General features: G+C 39.5%; 1 protein-coding gene across 1 annotated transcript in view; it reads right to left on the reverse strand.

Moving 5' to 3' along the window:
• Nucleotides 1-12,792: 12,792 nt before the first annotated feature.
• Nucleotides 12,793-18,077, reverse strand: part of tmtopsb (teleost multiple tissue opsin b) — a 31,080-nt gene continuing 25,795 nt past the window's right edge. The window contains exon 4 of the mRNA XM_051411214.1: nucleotides 12,793-13,980. Within this exon, the coding sequence (XP_051267174.1) occupies nucleotides 13,681-13,980 (300 nt within the window). The 3' untranslated portion in view covers nucleotides 12,793-13,680. The remainder of the gene's footprint in view (nucleotides 13,981-18,077) is intronic.

An 18,077-nucleotide genomic window follows, 5' to 3' on the forward strand; every position in this document is an offset into this window, starting at 1 on the left:
AGCCCAAGCAGTGACTGCTGTGAGAACCCTATTAAACTGCTAGCATTACTTATACATAGATTTTTTTTTGCCATTTTCACTTTATCCACAAAACATGAAACAGTCTGAGCAATTATTTGGTTGCAGCTACACGTGTCAAACCCTCTGTGGGTTGAAAGTTAGCAGTAGGCACACCGTGTTTGTGCAGAATAACTGGAAGTCCTTCCACATGTAAAAAAAGCTCATCATGTGGATATGATGGCACAAAGTCACCCACAGCACTCCTATCTATACCCCAAGCAAAAAAAAAAAACAGTGGTTGTTTTAGAGCACAAGACAATGCCGAACACCCTATAAAAAAAAATAAAAAATACTCCTGCATCTCACCAACTTCTACAATCTAGAATCTTCTACAAACTACGTGAGAAGAGGCACAATTAGTCTGACAATTTTCCCCACAGGATCTCTCAGTCCAGCTGAGCTCAGCTTGCCTCGTCTTGTTCATTGTTTGCCGAGATGTTCACAGCTGGTAAGCATCTAACAAGCACAGGAGAAATGTATGCAGTGACACTGTCAGTGGTCCTAAATAATATAAAAATGTTAACATTACCTGGAAATCTAAAAACATGCGAGTCACAGAGACACTTCGGGAAGCTTTCCTGCCTTTTTTTCCCATCATGTTTTGCTTCTCCAGCAGCACTGAAGCTTTTGTATTTGTTTAGCTTTATAAATTTGTTTTCCTGGAAGCCTTCTTGCCTGTTTTTCCATTATATTTTGCCTCTTTATTGGCTCTTGTTTACACACTTTGCTGTGTATTTAGGCCACAGTGTTACACAAGGTTAACAAACAAGAGGACGGGCAGAGGACAAAGCGAGACGGGGCAGCCACATTCAGGCGGGACCCAGAGAGGTCAAGTATATCGGTGAGGATGTTTTTATGAGCTGAGGATGAACAGCAGCTTTTGTCTTCATCGCTGTGATCAACCGCAGAATGGGGAGAAGGACAGAGGTGAGAAATGAGGTGTAGATCAGAGTGTGAATGTGTGTAAGTGAGCATAATTTGCCATGATGAATATCCTCATTATTCAACATGCCCTTTGACATTTCCTGTGGGAGCTCATTCAGAGTGGATAAGAAAAAAAAAAAAATCAAGCACATAAAGACGTAATGAATATGCAATAACATGTATGTGCATGTGTGAGAGTGCATTAGCTTACAGCTGTAATTACTTATGAGCAGCACATCACCACCACTAAGAAAAAAAACAGTAAGACAGAAAAATGACTACCAAAGACAAACAAACAAATGTTTACCACCTTTTAGTGTTTGTTTTCTGCAAGATAAGTTACATCGATGCATGCAATATGTAATAAATTCTTGGGCCAACCTACATTGCGGCGTCTGTAGGAGAGTATTGGGCTCATTTTTTCTGCATTGCATGACTTAAATTACTCCTTGTAGGAAAAACAACATGTTGTTATATGTGCAGGATTTAACACGCCCAAACTCACTAAAGTCACTTGTACATCAGCCTATGGCTTTATAGTAGACTAGTCCAGCTTATTTTACGTATTTCGAGTCGAATCACGGGGTGGATGCAGGATTTTTCACAAAGGGAAAATGTGTAAACCTGTCATGATAAAAGTTAATGGTAGAAACAAAGCACCATGGCCAAGGTCTGTCTTCTCCAAGGGCCTTTGTAGTTGTTTGACAAAAGAAAAACGTGAGAATAACTAAAGCATGAATTTGGTGGGTGTGGAGTTGGGTGTGCTGCAGGAGAGAGAGGTGTGGGGAAGGCTTGTGAGAGCAGCACCAGGTGAGTTGATTACCTCAGCTGCTAATCGTTACCTAATCTATGGAATTAGATTTGTGCCAAAAGAAACAAAATAGGAATTTGAGAGAACATAAAACTAATTTCAAAAATAAAACTTATAACTTGGAATCAAACAATTTGTCAAGTAGTGTACAGTTTGCTACCTACACGTAACCTCCGGGGCATTGAGCCTCTAATTCCATACTAATCACTCTAACCCTCTATCTTGCAGTAGTGTGCTGGACCTGGGGAGGAGATGCTACTGAGAGCCGGAGAGTAGCAGAACCAATTAAGTGTTGTTTGTGTTGGTAACAGCGAAACTTGAATAAAAGTTACGTGTACCAACCACCTGGTTCGAGAGTTTACTACTACTCTACTAGCACTCTTTTTTTCATTCATCACACAACTGCCCGATTCACAAAACAAATGCTTAGTGTTTGCCGTTATTACCATTGAATAATGTTAAAAATCGGGGCAGAGTTTTCTTTCTCTTCCTCTCTGCCTTTAGATGTGGTTGCACAATACTCTGTTCCAACCAATCTGTTTCAAGTTTACTCCAGCCTTTGCTGTTCTATTGTTTGAGTGTTCGCAAGTGTACAGAGACATATGAAAACATGAATTTACATTCACATACAAATGGCATTATCAGATTTCTCCACTTAAGTGTGGACATAGTCTAAGAAGTGGGATTGCGTGAGAACACAAGAGGAGAGGCAAGAGTATTTATCAGAAAGAGACAGATGCGGGGAAGAGAACAAAAAGCAATGAAGCGTGCTTTGTGCTAATGATCATACTGGGAGGTGAGAAATAAACAGTGGGTTCAAGCACTAAGGAGAGGGGTTATGTGAGGTAAGAAAGAAAAAAAAATAATGCAGACTGAAGGGAGCCATTGGCCATTCCCCTGTTGCATGCTGGGAGCATATGTAGTAGCTAGGTGTTGGACTGCAGTATTTTGGGAGACTGCTCATGTGTCAAAATTAAGTGAGCAGTGGATGAATACGTGGCTGCTGACTTGATTATGACAGCAATATCCATGAAAACATGCATTTACAGGCCTTGAAGTAAAAATAACTTCTAAAGATTTTCCTAGCATAGATTTATATTTAATTATTGAAATAAATATATAACAGTCGCCGTTAAATGCTAACTGAAAACATGGTAATGATTCTGAACGTGGCATAACAACAAGCAAGGAGAAAATTTGGTTAATTTATTTCAGCACAGTATGTCACACAAGTCACGCTGATCAAAAAAACAAAACCAAATACTCGCAGGATTATCAACACGATGGATGATGATGCAACGCTGGCTGATGATGTACAAATCAACTTGCTATAAACTTGCTCCATTCCCCTTTTATACCACTCCTGGCTGGAGCCGCTGTAAATCACCTGGCCCCTACGGCCTTAAAGAAGGTGAACTTGAAATTGCGCGCTCGCCTGGTTTTGGCGCTCCTTAGATAAGGCCAGTCACTGTCAAATTACAGGTAACTGGTCTTGTGCATGTTTTTGTGGCTGAACGGACACAAACAGGAGGATAAAAGGGCTGGAACATACTGAGTTTAGGCCCAACATAGAGAGTCAATGGTGGCCAGGTCCCTCAAGAGCCCAGCCCAGGTGGTATGCGTCTGAGTTCTGGTTTTGTTTTTTTAAAAGTTAAAAGATAACCAGCTGAGTGAGTAGACAGTCGCTGAAGTCCAAACAGCAGTTTAAATGACCTTTATTAAGCTGATACCCATGTTCATTTAGCACACTTTGTCTCCAAATTAATTGTTTTTCCCCAGAACACTATCAGCCAACTGTGGAAAAGAGCAGAGTTACGTGCATTGTCCCACTCAGCATTCACGGCATAAACTGCAGATGTGTGTAAATAATAACATTCACATCAGCCTACCTACCTACAACCTATTTATAAATGGTCGGATATGGGGGGGGTTTTTCAATTGCAGTTTCCCCTACACACGTTGAACGGGTGGGTGAGGCGAGGGGTTTGTAATCTGCAGCTGCACTGCTAGATGCAGAGTTTGATGTGTATTAATTTTCATAATCTGTTATTAAAAATAATTTGACCATAAATAGCCCCATTTATCACTTACTTTTGGAATATTTTAAGCAGCTAATGTGCTCGGGTGGAGGAATCAATTCTCTACACTAACAACATGAACCACACATTTGGATTGCAGTTCTTTCCGAATGAGCAGTGGCTTTGTAATGGATTCCCCATCAGCAGCTATTGGAGTACTATGTGGTCATGTTCCCTCGGTGTCTCGATTGGTGTGTCTCAGGTGGCGTTTTCACTAAACAAGGAATAGAAGATAAGAGTGCTGTGCTGAATGAGGGTCATTTGTCAATAGAAGGTCTCCATCCTTTGTGTGAGAGGTGGTACTGTGGGCTAATGGTTTAAGGAGTGAAATCTTTACTCAAAACTAAGATCTGAAAGCATGGCTGGTGTTGTCTGACACTTTATGATCAGTGATTAAAGTTATAAGTGCTAATTACTGCAACTATGTTAAGAGTACAGGTCGGTGAATCTGTTTGAATGCTTTAAAGAGGACATATTTATAAATTTTTTGTACAGAATACTTTCCCAAAAAGTTCTTGCGTGATGGAACAACTACGATCACTGCTTACGAGGGCCGACTCGGCCTTCCCTAATGCAGAAATAAGGGTCCCCATCATCAACTTTTCCTCACACCTCCCCAGAGAACAACAATACAATCTAAATGTCATAAATGATCACATTAGAACTAACCTGTCATACCTTACACCACTCCCACAGGAAAAATTCGTAACCACTTCAGACAATATCCATTGGACTTCGGAAACAGCCTGCAGGATTTTCTCTCACTGTTGCAACCAACTGGGTTTAAACTATTAAAACAATTTTACCCTCCTCCAACCCCACAGGTGCAACAACAACCCCAAACCCCTAACCTGCAGCAGCAGCCGATCGAGCCAACATCCTTAACTTATCCACAATTTACACACCCAGAGCAGCGCAAATCAGTCTGTTGGAGAGGGGCTTGTCATTTATCCCCAGACCTATCAATTCAAATTTAGAAATATTAAGAAATGATTTGTATGTGTGGAGGTGGAGAAGGCTTGTGAGAGCAGCACCAGGTGAGTTGATTACCTCAGCTGCTGGTCATTGCCTAATCACTCTAACCCTTTATCTTGCAGTAGTGTGCTGGACCTGGGAGGAGAGATGCTACTGAGAGTGAGAGCCGCTGAGTAGCAGAAGAGACCGAGTATAGTTGGTGTTGGAAACTGGGAGACTCAAATAAAAGTTGCGTGTTCCAACCTCCTGGTTTGATAGTTTGTGTGCTGGGAGAACCCCCGATTGTAGCGACAGTTGCTACAGCATGCTTCCTACAGAAGGCTAAAACTCACCAGCTATTTCCAAGATAAAACTACAACACACATACCTTTCACAGCTCCCTCCACATGGGATCCCTCATGGGACAAACTGCGCAGCACAACCAAATCGGGGGGACCACCAGGTGCTGGCCCAGTGGACGAACTGGATGGACCGCACAGATAATCTCTTCAACAGACACATTTGAAGCTAACGGACAGCTTAATAACCCGCTACACTACCGACCACCTGGACGATCCCCCACCAGGTCCGACTGCAACAGCTGCACATATAAACATATCAAAATACATAGATTCACACATAGGACCCCTCTCCAACAGACACCCGAGTTATTTAAAGGACACCTACGACTTTCTAGACAAAAATCTGCTAACTGGAGATCTTCTCAGGCCCATCTTTTCACCATTGATATTGACAGCCTGTACACGAACATTCACACAGAGATGGGCCTGAGTGGTAAAAACAGGCGCGAGTGCATGGAAATATTTAGCGCAAAAGGCCTTGTATCACCAGTTTCTTTCTCTGGGAAGGTAGGGGAATACCATTACCTGATTGGTTTACAAGCAGTTCGCTTCGCTCGTGCTGACCACCCCAAGGGGTGCAGACCACCATCAGAAGCTGAAAGCACGCCAGGCCTTGGCGATTTACCTGACTGAATTTGGTGAGTGATGGTTTCAATAATTAATATTTTCTGGTATATCTGCAGGAGCTCTGACATAGGCTTAGCCAACGTTAGCTACAGCTTGATGAATCGGGTCATTGAACACAGCAGGAGAGAACGCAATGTTAGCCAGCTAAAGCTCCGGTGGAAGATTATTTGCCAACGCTACCGTTAACGTTAGCCTACCATTAGCTAGATATTGTTACTAAAGTTAGCTGCTACCTTGTATAGCTAACGGTAAATCACAAAAGAAACACTGGTTGGTTAATGTTAGTGCTTCTTTCTAAAATCTCGTTTTTCCAGAACGTGTGGATGATGTTGAGGTGAGGGGACTGACAAGGCTGAAGGTAAACTGGTCCACCGTTCTATCGATAAGGCTAAACTAGAAGTTAACACTAATACAAACATTATTTTTGCAGAATGAGTGTGTTAGGGGAGAAGGATGCAGCCATTGTTAAACAGCTGGATGCTGGATTGAAATGCAGCTGGAACTGGTCGTGGCTAAAACTGGAAGGCAAGGTCTCAGTAAAAGGGCAAGAGGTGTTCTTTCATCTAGGAGATGTATTCAACAAAATCAACAGGCAGGGATTCGCCAGATGCATTCTCTGCCACAAAGATATCAAATTATGCTAACAAAAGGCAGCCATGCTCTGCAGGCTTACTGCCAGACGGAAGTTCACAAGAAGATGCAGACGACAGTAAAGTAATATATCACCATCCCTTGAAAAGTGTTAAATGTTTTGATAATGCTGGAAACCACTGTATTGTGTGTTTTAGGTTGATATCTTTGCCAATAAAATGTATTAAAATCTGAATTACATAACATTGTATTGGCATGTCCACCATCTCTTGTGGGGGTTATGCATTAAGCCATTTGTGGTGCCCATACCACATTGTGCCTCCTACTGTAAATGTTAGACCCAGTGACAGGCTGGCATGAAATGGTTTGCATAATACTTAGTAAGTAGGCCATAATATTGACTCATGGCTGAAGTTAAGTTTCTCCAGCTCTCCCCAGGTTGGCAAAAAATGCATCTCAAAATGCATCAGATTGATGCTTTAAAATATGGACTATTCACATTCTTCTTCCAGGGGAGCATGCCCCCGGACCCTCCTAGAGGGGTAATATCCTTCTCACCTTTTTCACCCCTGACCCGTTTTTATGCCTGCTTTCAACACTGCTGGATCCTAGATTTAAAACCCTACGATTCTACAACCACGCACAATCATCAGTAAAACGCCTGACTGCACAGTGTTCCCAAGTAATAAGAGACACCCCTACTGAAGAACAGCCTTCAACATCAGATCAACCAGCACCAGCAAATGCTGGAAATCCACCATCCACAGGTAATGTTATAATAGAGTAGTAAATATGTAGTTAAATTAGATATAAATTGAAACCTTTCAGTACTGATGATTGCCGTCATGTTTTCATGTCTTTCTTTCTTTGGGCAACTCTGGATAGAGATGCGTCTGAAGCCAGGAGGGCAAGGAATGCCACAGCAGATGTGCAGCGGTACATGGTTGACCCACCGCTGGAAAGATCGGAAGATCCACTGGATTACTGGTCTAAACACCAAAATGTGTACCCTCATTTGTTTGTATTGGTGAAACTATTTTTATGCACTCCAGCATCAAGTGTTCCATTGAGCATGTTTGGGATGCTCTGGATCGGTGTATACGACAGCGTGTTCCAGGTCCTGCCAATATCCAGCAACTTCGCACAGCCATTGAAGAGGAGTGGACCAACGTTCCACAGGCCACAATCAACAACCTGATCAACTCTATGCGAAGGAGATGTGTTGCACTGCGTGAGGCAAATGGTGGTCACACCAGATACTGACTGGTTTCCGGACCTCCCCAGTTAAATACAGTTAAACTGCACATTTTCGAGTGGCCTTTCATTGAGGCCAGCCTAAGGCACACCTGTGCAATACCCATGCTGTCTGATCAGCATCTTGATATGCCACACCTGTGAGGTGGATGGATTATCTCAGCAAAGGAGGAGTGCTCACCTAACACAGATTTTGACAGATTTGTGAACAATATGAGAGAAATAGGCCTTTTGTGTACATAGAGAAAGCTCATGATGAATGGGGGCAAAAACAAAAGTGTTGCGTTTTATAATTTTGTTCAGTGTAGATAGGAATTCTCAAAGCAAACCTACTTTAAATCCAAGGGTGATCAAAGCAACTAGCCTGCCTAATTTGACTGCAGCCTTGCACTTTGCCAGGAAAGGTCACTGTAACTGAAGCTTCGAATAATGAACCCATTTTCGAAACAATTGGCTCAAGTGGTTCAGTGCTTCACAAAAGCTTAATTTGCCCATCACTAGGATGAGGTGTTCACTGTTTTTAAGTTTCAAGGCGATTTGGTTTACTGAAATTGATGTCTCTACAAGCTTCCCTAGCTTCAAAACAAAACTTAAATAAACTTGTTAGAGACCCCCCTGGGCCTCACAGTCAAAATACTACCACCGCCTCACCCTGGGGGTTAAATACCTTTTTGGAATGTACCATTAGCATTAGCTATGGGGAAGATTACACCAACAAAAGGAAAATGTAAATGATAATTACACTACCAGCTGACTTCATTAGTCTTTTTACAAATTACATTTCTTTTAGAACTTCAGTGTTTAAACACCCCGGCTTATGACAGAAGAAATTAAAATAAACAATGAGAACAAAATGCTCAACCAACAGCAATTCTACCTCCCCTTCCAATCCAATCAACTTCATTGAGTCCAACTAGCAGCAGCTGCCTCACAATGAGCACCTGGCTGATTAACCTGCAGCTCACCTGGCCTTAATTAAGTAGTGCGCCTCAAAGGAGAGACAAATTTAAAATAAGCAAAAGGATTCAAAAGGTCTCATTAAAATACATTAATTTACTTAACTGAAGAGCAACTTTTTGTTAGCTCAGTGTTTAAAGGCCCAGACACCCCAGCATTTAAAATGCTTAAATTTCATGATGAAAAACCAAACTGTCTTGACAGTGGTGACCTTTGGGGAGCTGAGAGCTGGAGAGTCCAAGACAGGAGAAGCTGTCATAGCTCATTAGCTGTGTTGCATCATCCAGTTTTACTTAACCTCCTTTATGAGCTGCTCCACAAGAGCGTTATAGGACAGGAATTGATGGCACAAATACACCTCTTTAATACGCTGTGTGAGCCTAGTGGATTGTTGGATTTATTTGATAGATTTACTCACTAGTTATTTTGCAGATGCAGGTTATTAACTGAAAATATATTTTCATGGCAGTTTTACAAATATAAAACCTCAATGAATTAAGAGTTAGGTTGGTTAGATTGCAGCTGGCAATCCTCACACAGCATGTTGGAAATGTTGATCCAGATATATTTGTAAATGGTGGTTGATTAGTTCTTGCTGAAATATCCACTGAGATTTCCTCCACTCAACCACCAACAAATCCAGTGATTATCTGGCAAAAAACACTGGATACAAACAGTTCTTTGTTAAAATCACTGTCTCTCTAACACAGTTTGTGGAGCGGCTGTGAGTAAGTAACAACATGGTCAATGAAGCTGATGTAATGTTTACTGAAGGAACTATATGAAGAGTAAGATACATTGTCAGTCTGTGTGGCAGTTGAGGCAACAGATTCTTTTTTTTAGTTTTTTATTTTAAATATAAATGTAGGCCTGTATGGAAAACATATACAATTGTTAATGGAAAATCCTTCAGTTACAAATAAAAATGATTACATTTGTATTCATGGTTGTATTCAAGTGTACTATCGAGGATTCAGTCTATTAAATTACAGTCGTCCCTTATGGCCCTTTTCCCCTATAAACTGTTTCACTCACTCGAACTGACGTGGACATTCATCCTGAAAATACAGCGATTATAAAACCAATTTTAAACTCTGTCTCTTTATCAGACTGCTAATGAGAATGCATGTAGCGATTTAGTGGAGATACACACTCAGTTTACCAATACGACTCCCAGTAGATTTGGATTCGGTCCAGTTAGAAAATGAAACAGCGACGTGATGAGAGGACATTTCTGCTCAATCCAATTACAGCTGAGTCTGTGGAGGGACGCACTAAGGACGTGTCAAACAACAAATTGTTAATAATGGAGGTGGTTTCCTATTGTTTCTGCTTTGCTAAGTGTTTTCTGGCAACAAAGGGACACTGAAAATGACCCAATTTATCTTTACTGACTCATCTTTGGCGTGATGATCAATGTTTATCTACATTTATTGTAATCACTGTAGTAAAATTAATAGTCCAGGAAGTGCTGCAACTCATCTCATTTTCATTCTGCTGTCTCAAGAGTATGCTGAAAGTGCCACTATACTAACTGTATAAATAAAATAATTATCTTTTAACACTATATTATCGAAGAAAACTGGCTTTTATTGTTTGGCTGTACTTTTCTCATGTGGATAATTGAGATGACATTTCACAAACTGAAGTCACAATTATTAGTGCTTCCAAAATTACAGAGCAGAAAAATAAGTCAAATCATAGTCACGTTAATCTGATTTAGGCCCCTGGGGAAAAGATTTGCTGTTAGGCCGCTGTTGACCAAAAATACAGAATTTTCATTACTGTTGTCTGTTGTCTCCAGCTGATTGCAAGAGAAAGGCAGGATGAGGTAAAATAGGGACAGCATGCATTAAACGTAATAGCATAATGATATTAAACAGTATAAAGGTATCCAGCTGTGAAATTTCTTTTTAGTTTTATAGAAGTTTTCATTGGCATAGTGATAATAATCCTTCTCCGAACCTATTATATCCTGTTACTTTATCTGGATCTCTCAGGATGAAAGGGGTCCAAGGATGGGTGACATCATTTTCTGCAAAAATTAAACTTGGCCGTGCTTCAAAAACACACAAACCTGTAAACAGTCAAGTAAGGACACATATATAATGGAGCAATACTGAACTAGGAATATGAGCACAGCCGGCAGTCTTTTTGGAATAGCTGTAAACCATATCCGTAGTGCTGCGAGATCAAATTTGAAAGGTTTACTATTTTAAATTATTTTTGGAGCATGTTATAAAAGAGCCTCTTTAATGGCATCCAAAAGTCCAGTACAAAAACGCTGTGTTAATTATTACACAAGGGGTTGTGCTGTTAGTTTGGATGTCTGAAGCTGATAACCATCTATTTAATCTGTTTGATTACACAATCTGTGTCTCTGCAAGTGATAAGACCCTGGATATGTGAAAACACACACACACACACACACACACACACACACACACACACACACACACACACACACACACACACACAGCCCTGTTCTGAAAGATTATAGTCATGGTGAAAAAGGCCAGGGCCAGTCTGAATAAAATGAAATGCTATCAAAGGGTCAGTTCACCCAAACTACATACAATGTAGTATATTTTTTTATGTTCAATGCTGCTAGGGGCTTTATATAAAGAAAGTCTAACAATGATTCTCAAATGCTTACTGTGAAAGTCATTCCCAGCCCAACTTTAGGGAAAAAAAAGTCTATTCCTTCATTTCAATGATGCCCTCACCCCTTTTCTAGTACAGCACAGAGGGGGGGGCTCATGCAAAAAGAAATACTGGGTGGTGCAGTGCACTCCTTGGGGGGTTACTTGTACTTTTCACTACATCTCAGAGGTAAATATTTTATTTATACTACATTTATCAGCAAAGGGGTAGTACTGTTTGTTTAAGTACCGGCAGGCATGCACACGGTTTAGTTTAGGAACGCATGATTGGAGTTGTCCAATTACAAGAACCTTTGCAAGCCTTAAACATGAGAATCTCTTTCATCTCTCATTCCATATGACGTGAATGTGGTGTGTAAAGTCTATACAGAATGACCTCTTGGAGCACTGACTCCAGTTGTTGGTCTCCAGAGGTTATGCACCAACAGGAGAGCTCGAACAAAACCGATCTCCTCACCTGTGGAAAATCTACTGATGTTTGGGGCAGAACCTGTGTATTCATCCACATTCTGACAAAACTTATTTAATAGACATTTTTAAACTTTATTCTGTGTCTGCAAACAAGGAGCAACTTTTTTCAGCTTTTAATCACTTTTAAATCCTACTTTTAAATCCCTAAGTGACATCCACAAAACATGCTGGTGTGGTGGTCATATGACAGTCATGTGACTGTGACAGGAAAGTGTCCCCTCCAAAATGTGGGTGTGACTGAAATGACAGAAATGACTAAATTAAGGCAATGGCTAACTTCAAAAAGCTTGTTTTTTGTTACTAACGTAAGTTTAAACCCATTTAACAATTCTAATGCTTCAATAGTATGTCCTGTATTGCATTTAATCTGTTCTGACCATATTTCCTGAACAAAATAATATAAAACAAGTTACGAAAATGTTGCTGTGACGTATACGTCACATCAGGCTTTTAACCGTAAAGTTGTCATGGAAAATCTGATGTGACGTCTGTGTCACGATAACAAAAAAGGTAATAAGCCCCTCAATTAATATCACTGTTTCAGTTATTTAGAATTAATATATGCCCTGTTGTTCAATTTAAAGTATATTTGAAGAAATATAAACAAAATGTCAAATTATTAAGGTATTAATAGAGTATTTATTTACCAAAAACGCCCATTGTGACTTATATGTCACAAAACAAATATTTGACATTTAAAAAGAAAAAACATCAGAAATGTGTTCTATGAGTTCCACTTGGTCTGTGGTATATCCCCCATAATTTTCTTTCAAGAAAAATGGGTCTGGGTTACGGCTAACGCGCCAGTTGCTGTTTGTTTCTCACCAAGACGAAGGCTGTAATTTAGAGCGTTAATCCGCTTCCCTCCCTGTAAATAATGCCTGTGTTAATAATTCATGGATTAATCAACACATGTGACTATGCCTAAGAGGGAAGAAAATGAGAGAAAATGACACGGAGCTCCAGTTTCTGAAGGAAGAGGCACGCACACTGACACACACTTTGGGTTAAGTAAATAGAAGAAGATTGAGACACTCAAATCTGTTTGTGACATGATTTCATTTTATGTTACATAAGCAAAGAAAAACACAATTGGGAGACAACACAAAACCACTTTTACACTAAACAAAGAGAAACAGCAACTTCAAAAACACCAAGACAACCAAAAACAATATCTCTCTACGTGTCCCTCTCAACATTGATGAAATGCCCCTTCAGTGACTCTCATTGCAGTCCCAGCTTTCCATGACAGAGGGCTCGTATGCAGCACAGTGTAAATAAAGGCATAATAGAAACCTTCTCAGTTCTAAATTGCATAAAATTGTTCAACAAATCTTTAATACTCTGTATCAAATCCTCAAATATCAGGCATGGAAATGGGGTCAGGAAAAAACGCTTAGCCCCTTCTTCAACTGAATTATTATCGAAAAAAGAATAATCCTGCTAACAGTTGCTACACACTAACCGACAAAATACCTCATTGCCCCGTTTACCACAAAACAAACATTTTATGAAATATCCACCAATAAATGCTGTGCGTTTCTAAAATGTTCCTGAATAATTTCTCAGATTAAAAAAGAACATTACTTTAGTTAAGTACCAAAGATACCTCAACCTATTTATGTGTCTTTAATCTGTAGAAGAAGTCTGTAATGTGAACACAAAGCACTGTTAGCCCCATAGTCTTCTGCTTTATATACAATGCCTCTGGTAAGCAGGATGACTGACATTTTGTGTTTGCCGACTTCACAGAGCAATGGTAACCTGTCCTGGGATTAAAATGTCCCAGCCCGTATTTAAGACTCCCACTGAGCTCACTTTGCGCTCGCTCTTTCACTATTAAGAAGATTTCCTTCTTAATTGGAGCCCTGCGCTCTGCTCCTTCTCCCTTCTGTAAACGTTCGTGTTCTGCTGTTGTTTCTCTGTTTTTACTCCCTGTAGTGAGCCACAAGGATCAGTATGGGTTTGGGGCTATTTGCATCAGCAGGGGTGTTGGAAGCAGCAGAGTGTCGATTCGATGGAGATGGAGCCACGTGACTGCCTCTCTGCGAGGACTCGTGGATGGAGTTGGGCGTGGAGTGGGCTGAGCAGGGCGCGGGAGCGGACACGTGGTGTTCCTTGTCTTGGCGGACAGTGCGGAGGGTCTTTGTCGGCCGTGAAAATGTCTTTAAGGTGGAGCCTCGCTCGGGGGTGGAGCAGCTCAGGAACGCCCTGAAACACCTGTAGAACTACACACAAAGAGGATTATTATTATTATTATTATTAAGAGTGTTAGTAGTAATAATAGCAGTTGTATATAATTGTAATAGTAATAGTAGTATATGTATCTATAATTATGTTATCTTGAGTGTCCATACTGTGATTTTTCTATGTTGTTTTATTCTGTACACATGACATCTGTTTCCTGTCTGTCCGTCCTGGAAGAGGGATCCCTGCTCTGTTACTCTTCCTGAGGTTTCTTCCATTGTTTCTCCGTTTTTTTTTAGGAGTTTTTCATTCATATTTTTCATTTCATATTGGGCAATATAAACAAAATTGATTTGACAAGTGATAATGGGTCTAAAAGTAAGGCAAGGCAGCTTCATTTATAAAGCGCATTTCAAACAGAGGCAATTCAGAGTGCTTCACAATAGGTGAAGAACCGCATTACAGTGACATTCAAAACAATAATAGATTAAAAAAAACAACATTAAAAAAGAATAAAATGAGAGCCAATACGGCGCCCGGATAGCTAGAGCTGGCAACCCATGTACCGAGTCCTTGCTGCAGCGGCCCAGGGTTCGAATCCGACCTGTGGCCCTTTGCTGCGTGTCATCCCCTCTCTCTGCCCCACTTCCCTGTCTGTCTTCAACTGTCAACTATAATAAAGGCAATAAAAGCCCAAAAAATATACTTAGAAAAAAAAAGAGCCAAAAAATTTGATAAAATTACATAAAATACAAATTAAATAGACCAGAAAAACAGTGCACTAATAAGTTGTAAATTGCACCAAATGCAACAAGTTATTCTTATTTGGCTCAGGAAGTTTGTTCCATCTTTGTGCAGCTTTGCAGCTAAAAGCAGCTTCACCTTGTTCAGTTTTAGCTTGAGGTTAAACCAGCTGATCAAAGAGCCCTACTGGGTTTATATAAATATGGATGCATTCGGGGATTTGAGATTATTGACTGATAAATAAACTTGCAGCAGCCCTTTAAGGGATTTAGGGCCTTGACACTTTTTAGTAATGGAGGTGTAAAACAGAAACGGGTAAGTATCCCACTCAAATGAATTATAAATAATAGCTGAGAGAGCTGTTAACTGGCTGCATTTTACCAAGCTACCTTGCCAGGTTCTGTAAGTAATGTAGTAGAAGAGGAACAGTAACAGCAATAGTAAGTTTAGTGTATATAGTAACAGTAGAAGTTCTTGTAGTAACAGTATCAGTTGTTCAGGACAGTGTATGCACGAGTGTCTGTAATAGTAGTGGAAGAAGAGCAGCAGTAGACCTGGGGAGTAACAGTATCTGTAGAAATTGTAATAAAAGACCTTGTATTATCATCATAATACAGTTGTAGTCCTGTAGTAATAGTAATCTACTAAGAAGTAGAAGGATAACAGCAATTAAAGGTATTGGTTGTAGTAGAAGGAAGTGGTGGTAGTGCAGAACACTGTATGCAATGTAGATAGAAGAAGCAGTAGTAAACCAAGTAGTAGTACAGGGGTAGACAGAGTAATAGTAGTAATAGAAAATAGCAATTGTAGTAGTATTAATGGTAAAATATTAACACAAGAGTCAAAGTAGAAGTTTGTGATAATCATAATGGTACTAAGATAACTTGTGGTAGCAGTGACAGTAAAGGTACTTGAAGTATAGTAGTAGTAGTAGTAGTAGAAGTAGTAACAGTGGTAGATGTAGAAAACCTAGAACTAGTGGTGAGTCACAGTACTGTAGGTGTAATTGTACATTTTAATTATTATATAAATGATTATAAATTATGTGTATTAGTGACAATAAGACAGACAAATCGATCAATTAGCTGCAGCTCGTTCTTCTTACCTCCATGTTGGGAGTCCAGCAGGCAGCGTGCCCCCCTGGATAAACGTAGTGTACTTAGTATACTCTCTGGTTCCACACGTATACTTAAAGTCTACTACATTTCCCCAGGGCGCCGCATGTCAAACAGACGCGCTGCGTGAAACACTTTGTGGTGCTTTTTTAACTAAGATATGTTAGCAGTTGGCTGACAATTCATCATATTTGAGCCAATTAATTTCAGTTACCCCAGAGGAAATGATGCAGCTTTCAAAATTAGCTCTACGTTTTATATCTTCTGGTGTCTCAAATCCCAATGTATTAATCTACCAGAGAGCTGTGCTGGGGGGGGAGCTGTTGGTTTAAAAGCGAAACCTTGGGGGAAACAAAAAGGGTTGATGTGTGAAGTGTGAAGGAGATGAAAAAAAAACAGGAGGACAAGCTGACATCATGAGGGATTCCAGTTAAAACCAGGCACAGATTGATATTTTAGGACTGAGAAGTGACCAAATCCTCATCCGCCACTTCACATCTGGGTGTCTGTACGGATACTTGATGGTACCGTGATACGTCTTGCACATCGTACATTGCAAATATAATTTATGACTCACACTGTTAACTGCGTATTCCTGAACAAACTGTACAGCTCTGCATTCATTTGAATAACATATTTTGTATTTTTTCTTTTTATACAATATATTGTATATATTTCCCTTTTTATCGTCTCTATTTCATCTTTATTTGTATTTTGTATATCTTAAGTATTTAACTTAAATTGGATCCCCACTAGCTTCCATAAAGTGGCTGCTAGTCACACAAAAACAATAACAGTTAAAACAAAGAACAATTTAAAATCACACAGTATCAATAAAACAGGAAAATAAAGCAAATCTAAATATAAAACTAAGAAACTAAGTGAAATTATTCTACATATGAAACAAAGTATTCTGCAATAGACACAAAAAACTAAACTGTCACAAACATAATTATATACAACAAATATCAACAACCAAAACACTTTGCATTAAAAGATAGAAGTTTTAAAAAAAAACATTCACAGGAAGGGCCTGAAAACCATGAAAACCTGAAAATAAACGATATTCAAAGAGCACTCAAACTGGCAACAAAGAAGCGTATTAAGTATGTATAGTATAATGTTAAAAATACATAATACAGATCGAGAATTGTATAAAAAGTTTCTAAAAAATATCAGGAAAACTCCTTTGATGCAATATTCACATATTACAAACTTCCTGCAGTTACTGCGTTCACTATTTGGGTTAATTGTACAGTTTATCCGTTGTTATGCACTGTTCTTGTTCTGCATTGAATATATTAGGAAATATATATAAAATATTCCACTTAGTCAGTTTACTCAATGATAGAAAAAGGCAAAATGTTGGGAAGCACTGCTGCACACGAAGCTTTCTTGTCATGCTGTCGCTCGCTGTTACGTCACTCCAACATAAAGCACAATAAAATGAAGAATAACAGCAGCAGAGGTATCAAGGGTGTTTGCAGGGGTTAAATAAGGGTTTGTCAAAAAGGGAAGCTCTGTGGCTTCTGAGGGTTACCATGGGTGCACGTGTGTGCGCATATTCTTCAAAATTTGATCCACAACCAGAGCCTGCGGATATACTGGCGCATAATCAAGTGGGCCGATGACGCATCGTTCTCGCTCTTGTTTTTGAATAAGTGGGTGCTCAAGAGGCCCACAGGGTTATCGTTTGCCATCTTCCGACTGAATTACTGAACAACTGGACCTCCTTAGGCCTCTGGAACTATAATAAAATAAACAAAAACATAACTTACGGTTGAACTGGTTGCAACCAGTGGGGACACTGGTTTGTTTAAACCAAAGAAGCTTTAGAGCATCGTGGTGAGAAAGTCTAGGACATACTGTAGACATTTTAAGAAGATTAAAATACACATTCATTATGAAAAATATCGAAATTAATGAAAAGTGTATGGCCCTGTCTTTTACAGTTATAACTTAAAAATGAATAAATTATTATTTGGATGTAGAATTTAGGTTCGCCTTGAGGTTTTTGGTGAAATTGACAGGATCAGCACACAAACAATAAACAAATAAAAATTAAAGATGAACTTAAAGTAACTTTCCCTCAAATCAAACTATGTCAGTAATCTCTCTGATTTCAAAAGGGTCAAAGTTCAGCACCTAGAATGTGAATAGTTTACTAAAGCATTATCACAAATAAATTATTCATTATAATTATTAATATAATTAGTGAAATCTTTACAGCCTCATTTCCCATCAGGAGGAATCAATCAATATATATATATATATATATA

This window comes from Dicentrarchus labrax, unplaced genomic scaffold (assembly GCF_905237075.1).
Source record: "Dicentrarchus labrax unplaced genomic scaffold, dlabrax2021, whole genome shotgun sequence".
Taxonomy (NCBI): Eukaryota; Metazoa; Chordata; class Actinopteri; family Moronidae; genus Dicentrarchus; species Dicentrarchus labrax.